Source organism: Chelonoidis abingdonii, chromosome 7 (assembly GCF_003597395.2).
Source record: "Chelonoidis abingdonii isolate Lonesome George chromosome 7, CheloAbing_2.0, whole genome shotgun sequence".
Lineage (NCBI taxonomy): Eukaryota > Metazoa > Chordata > Testudines > Testudinidae > Chelonoidis > Chelonoidis abingdonii.
This window is the reverse complement of record NC_133775.1, coordinates 58,701,178-58,707,177: the sequence shown is the minus strand read 5'-3', so window position 1 is coordinate 58,707,177 and position 6,000 is coordinate 58,701,178. Positions and strand designations below refer to the sequence as shown.

General features: G+C 43.6%; 1 protein-coding gene across 3 annotated transcripts in view; it reads right to left on the bottom strand.

Moving 5' to 3' along the window:
• ABL2 (ABL proto-oncogene 2, non-receptor tyrosine kinase) overlaps positions 1 to 6,000 on the bottom strand; it is a 78,959-nt gene that overhangs the window by 18,094 nt on the left and 54,865 nt on the right. For all 3 annotated transcript variants that reach the window (XM_032796167.2, XM_032796166.2, XM_032796165.1), the window contains exons 4-6: positions 5,653 to 5,925; positions 3,734 to 3,818; positions 1,325 to 1,502 (exon numbers count right to left, since the gene is read on the bottom strand). In XM_032796167.2, coding sequence (XP_032652058.1) covers positions 1,325 to 1,502; positions 3,734 to 3,818; positions 5,653 to 5,925 — 536 coding nt within the window. The remainder of the gene's footprint in view (positions 1 to 1,324; positions 1,503 to 3,733; positions 3,819 to 5,652; positions 5,926 to 6,000) is intronic.

The following is a 6,000-nucleotide window of genomic DNA, read 5'->3' as shown; positions in this document are numbered from 1 at the left end:
TACTTCGTCCTGCTTTGAGTGTATGAGACTGGACTAGAAGACTTCTCAAGGTCCCTTTCAGTCCTATGATTCCAGGCAGTGATAGCAGAATCCAGAGACGCGAGAGAAGATTTTAACAAGCTGGGCAAAAGGTAGGACCAGTCCTGGGAAAATGTCGGAGGGATTGAATGGACTGTCCTTGGCCACAACCCAGAGCTGAGGGTGGTCCTAGGTTCCCCTTCTCTTTCCCAGACCAAAAGGGAAGACATGGGAATCAGAAGGAGAAGAGGCCAAGTATCTCAGCTCCCAGACTAAGGTTGAGGACTGGGCTCAAAAGCCACAAGACTTGGGGGTTTCCTCTTTGGGACTTTTCTGTTAATCCTGGACGGCAAGGCCCCCTACAATGACAGACTGTTGTGGCACCCCCAGAATGACTAGAGGGGGTGCTATATTGAAAAACACCCTCTAACACTGCACCCAGACATGGGAAGGTGCTCTGGATGTGAGAGGCATGATGACAAGCACCCAGAAGTGTGCAAGGTACAATGCAGAATACAGGCCATGGACCCTGTCTCAGAGAACTTGCAAAATAATTTATGAAGGGATGAACTAAAGAGGTAATCAAACAATAGGGAGGGTGTAGGGGTGAGGGTAAAGGACAGGGTGACAGCAATAGTACTATGTGCTTACTCAAAGGCCTGGGCACAGAAGCAAATTATATGCACTTCTTACCATGAAGGATGAGCCCTGAGACTGATGCTGAAAGGGCCTCTAGTATCAATTATTCGCTCTCATCCACACCAGGATGAGTGGGGGCAAATGTGTTTTTGCTTAACCCTTCCGCTAAGCTGTCATTATGCCCTTACATTTAAAAAAGGATAGAATATTTTTAAATGAATTTAGTAACTGAGAGGTGTGAAACTGATCAGCCCGAAGGAGGAAGGTCTCTCTCCACAGAACAGGCAAAGACAATGTAAGCTTCCAACTAAATGGACCACCACTAGGAATGATAACGGTTCAGTGTCCATGGTTCATTCTTTGTTGGGCCTCTATTAAGACTGCCAACCAGAATGGCTATTGTGATGATGGATACATGCCCACTGGGAATGGGATGAAAACAGCTCATGACACACAGGCCCTTTCATTACTGAACTAGATCAGATTCGAACAGGTAACTCTGGCTCCCCATTTCCTTCGAAGAGCTTGTAGATGACCTCTCTTGAAATCCCATTTCCAAGCCCACGAAAACTGCAAAAGTTATCATTCTGAACAATAGGGCAAAGTCCCATCCCTTTTCACTGCCATGTGGGTTTGTGGCACAGCATGGTGGCATGTTGTCACCCACCTGTGGATGAAATTCTTCTTCTCCAAGTACTCCATAGCAGAGGAGATCTGAGTGGCCATGTAGAGCAGCACGACAGCGCTCACCTCCTCCCGGTTGCATTCTCGTAGATAGTCTAGCAGGTTCCCATATGGCATATATTCCGTCACAATGTAAAAGGGTGGCTCCAGGGTGCATACACCTGGCCGTGAAAGAGACAAAGTTAACTTTTAAGCAATTATCTCCGCCCTAGTTTACTAGTACTCTTGAAGGATCTGAAATCCATTTAAAGCATTTTCTGCCAAAGTAATGTACTCCTATCCTATCTGTTGTACTCAAAGCTGAATCTGTTTTATTTTCCAGGAACAACTTCAGTGTGGCCTAGGACAAACCAAGATACAGGAGGCAAAGTGCACATTCAGTGCCACTCTACATATGCGGTAATTAGTACCAAAGTTCTAATAATCCAATGGAATATGCATAAGAGAGCAGTCTCACAGTGATGCGTGGGTGCAGAGTGGAAGAAGAGATTTTGAACCCTAAGAATTTGATATTTCTCTCACCCTCAAACTCATGAGAGCCAATTAGAATTCCCACTAAAGCTGGTCATTACCAGGTAAGAATCAGCTGGGTGGGTCTACAAGTTGGAATGCCACTTAAGTACGTGAAAACTCCCATGTATAACAGCTTGGTAAACTATCAATACCATGCAGCCTGCTTGCAGATCAGGACTCATTCACATACATTCCTTTGACAGCTTGCACATTTATTGCAGCTGTGTGCAAAACATGTATTGGTGGTAGAGGGAAACGTGATACTATTGTCAATTCTTTAAATAGATCTCACCCCCTTTGTAGCTCCCTTTTACGGCTAATCATTCTGGCTCTCTCACACTGACAAACAGCATACTGCCACATGATGGATCAGAAGAGATACTCCAAAAGCACTGATGTATATCTTGAACACAAGTCTCTTTACACAATACTCTCCCCTGGCTACCAGACAGGGCTGGGCAGAGACATCTTCTGTGTCTACTTGATGATGGGTGCAGAGTGATTGACATTACTGGAGTTCTTCACATTCCCAGCATTATTTCCTTTTGCCCTACTCTTAGCTGACAGCTTGGTTCCCAAAAGTAGTGACAGTCCAGGTGCGGCAGCAGATGGACTATACAGTAGTGAAGATTTGGGATCTAATGTCTATAGAAAATCTTTCCACATACAGAATTAACAGCTCTGTTGACTCTGTAGCAGTAATCGCCCTACCATACACATTCCAATGGGAAAACTCGGGTATGGCCAAGCTGCAAAGCCTGCATATTTCTTCCACTCACGTGTTGCTTCAATATGGGCTTATCTCTTCATTTTGCCTCCCCACTGCAGTTATCTAGTTGTTATATTTGAATTTAGAGGACAACACACAAATATTTATTTGGTGATATGCATATTTGTCCTTTCCCACCGCAGTAGAGATTTGGTTGCTTTGTATTGTTATTAGTTACAGATATATTTAATCTATTCAGTGGGGCTTTTTTCAATAAATGTCTTTCTGTTCATATAAGTAACTGGGCAAAGACTATAAATGATAGTGTCTTCTGTGAATGAGATTATCATATTTGCTGTTAGATATGACATCATCTCCCTCAGTGCAGTGATAACTGTCTCTGTATTTTTGGCTATCGCACTAATAAAAAAAACTTCAGTCCAGGTATGACAGACTGAAAGAGTAGTCTGTCCATTAACGTGGCTGTAGTCAAGGTGTAGTTTGACTGGATGCTAAAGATGTAGAGGTAGAGGGGGGGGTGTGTGTGCGCACGCGTGTGCACGCACGTGTACGCACGTGTGTGTGTACGTACACACATACAGAAGACTCCAACTTCAGAATGTATGTTGTCAAACATATCTTATATGGCTAAAGCCCCTGGACTTCACTCTAGTGCCCTAAGAGTACACATACCACAAAGGTGAGGACACTATAAACCCAGAGAGGCCTAAACATCATCCTTAAGTCAAATGCAACTCAGAGTACCAGAGCATAAACCAATGCTGTCTAAATAGAGGCACCATCCAAAGAAGCAACAGATCTGAGTATGCAGTTTGATCCAAGCACCCAGGCAGCATTGCCTGCTGGACTCTGTCAATAGATGTCACAGTTCTCCATTAAGTACTGGATTCAAATTTGGTGTCCCGTAGCTCCAGGCAGGTTGTCAAAATGGCCTTCAATTAGGCCAAGTTTGAATGTCACAGCCACAAGTGTACACTTTGGAGCGTACTGTTAGCTTAAACCCAGACTAGACCCCGACTTTGCAAGAATAGTGCATACACTAAAGCAGGTCAATAATATGACAGCTGTCACTGTTTTTAAACAAAGATTCAGTTTCAATAGAAATTAAGTCGGTAAGCACAGAAAGAGAGATCAAACTCCTTCACTCACCTAATAATTGCACTAGATTTGGGTGTTTGATTTCCTTCATCACAGCAGCTTCTTTCAAGAACTCCTCCACTTCCATGGTATCTTCCTAGAAAATGGGACAAAAGAAAAAACAGGCGAACATCTCAATGACTTTAAGGTCTGTTTCAACACTGCTCTGTCCCAACACAGGAACTGGAGATGAAGTCTTTTGCATCCGTTTCTCATTTCCGGTTTCATTAATGCACTAGTGTTTGCAAAAAAGCATGTCCATTTCTTCCCCACCCACGAATGACCAACATAGGTACTGCTACTCAGGCTTTGAACAAAACAACATCAAAAGGACTCCATAACCTTTGGTCCAGCTGACTGAACATTTGCAGCATGGTAAAGCAACTTTATCAGCCTAGTGACTGATCTACACTGACACTTGGGAGCTTTAAGCTTAATTTGTGATTTCTTGCTCCATAGTCCATCAAGTCTAAAAAGGCTAGGGAGCTCAAGTCTCTGGAGGGAAAGAGGGCCTGAGGTCAATTATTCCAAGGCAGCAACCCTTCTGACTAAGGACTAGTTTTGATGGGTTATACAAGGGAATCCTGCCAAAGTGTCCTCACCTGGAAAGATGACAGCTATAGTTGCAGACTGTAGAGATAGCTTTAGTATTTTATTTTACTTAGCAGTAACACAAGAAGCCTGTATCCTCTAGGATATTAGTTTACGCAGTTAGCATATGGCATAAGCTACCATAAGGCTTTGAGGCCTATGACCTCTGGCATAGAAAAATGGCATTTTTTGGGAGTGCGGGGCAGGGAAGGAGGGAGAGTTTGTGCATAATAATACCAGGTAACTGCAGGAACACTGAACTGATACTAAGTTTGGATATCTTACAATGGATCATTGCAGATGCGTAGCCACAAACTTGTCTTGGCAACAAATTGATGCATATGGTAATAAATTAAAAATCACATGTATACAAACCTATAGGATAAAAGGCACCCGTAGGGTAAGGAAGTTAAATATGGACGAGGGAGGCTGGGCACTCAAATGAATATTTATGACAGGTCCTAGGCCCTATAACAGGGCAGACGACAATGTAAGGGGGTACGCGTGTGGTCATCATCGATTGACCTGGACCACTGGATTTGCTTGACATGCCAAGGACAGAGCAGGTTTTTTGTCTTTCATTGCCAGATCCCCAAAGAAGTGTGTGGGAATACATGCAAGGAATGGTACAAGGTATAACATTAACTTTGTAGTACTATTATCTTCGTATGCGGTTTGGAGCTTTTGTCTCTTTACTAATTGTGCTAATACAAGTGGTGAAAGTTCTGCTTTGCCCTCAGCATGAGTGCCTTTATTGTGCATATCAGGGTTCCCAACCAGATATTGAACTCAATAACCTTGTTTCTAGGACTAGAATCTTACAATCCCCTAGCCCTTTAAATGAGTGTTAATTGGAAGTCAATAACCACTAAGGAATCAGACTATGCAATATTGGAACTTAAATGAAGAGTGTGTAGGGGGAAAGGGTTCTGAAGTTTCCCAATGGCAGGAGTGGGGAGGAGGAGGAGGAGGAGGAGGAGGAGAAGTTTTCCTGACCCCTTGTTCTCTGAGAAGCCTCCATAACCCATTTTCTTCTTCCAGGTGGGTGTTACAATAGCCCTGCCTTGGACACTCACTTTCCATGGAGAATAGAACTGACTAGGGAATTCTAACTGCTCTTAAGCCATATACAGAGCTTAAAGTTTGTTGTTGCTAACTTTTCTTCCATGCAGGCTACTGTATAGTCAGCATAGGAGTTAGGGTTTCCCCACTCAATTTCCTGATGCGCTCGGCATTAGCAGGGGCAAAACATTCCAGAAGTAAGAGCACACTGCACTATTCTGTTGGCTAAACACACACTTATAATGAAACAATGAGTGCACAGTGGTCTTAAAACCCACCTTTAGTGTTTTCACAGCAACCGTGAGATTGTATTTCTTCCAGACACCAACGTATACTTCACCATACTGCCCTCCCCCAAGTTTGTGCTTCATGGTGATATCCGTTCGTTCCATCTCCCACTTGTCATGGATGGGGGACACTCCGTAGACTGTGGGCTTATTGCACTTGGGTGCTGGGTAATGCAAGGTTGTCACCAGTCCATCTGCCACTGTAGAATGATGGTGAACTAGCTCTGCTAATGTGCTGAAGCGGCTTTCGGCTGTCACATACACCTGATGAGAAAGGATCAAGAATCCATTTAACTACGTAGATATCTGAAATATTTCAGTGATCGTGGAAGACTGGAC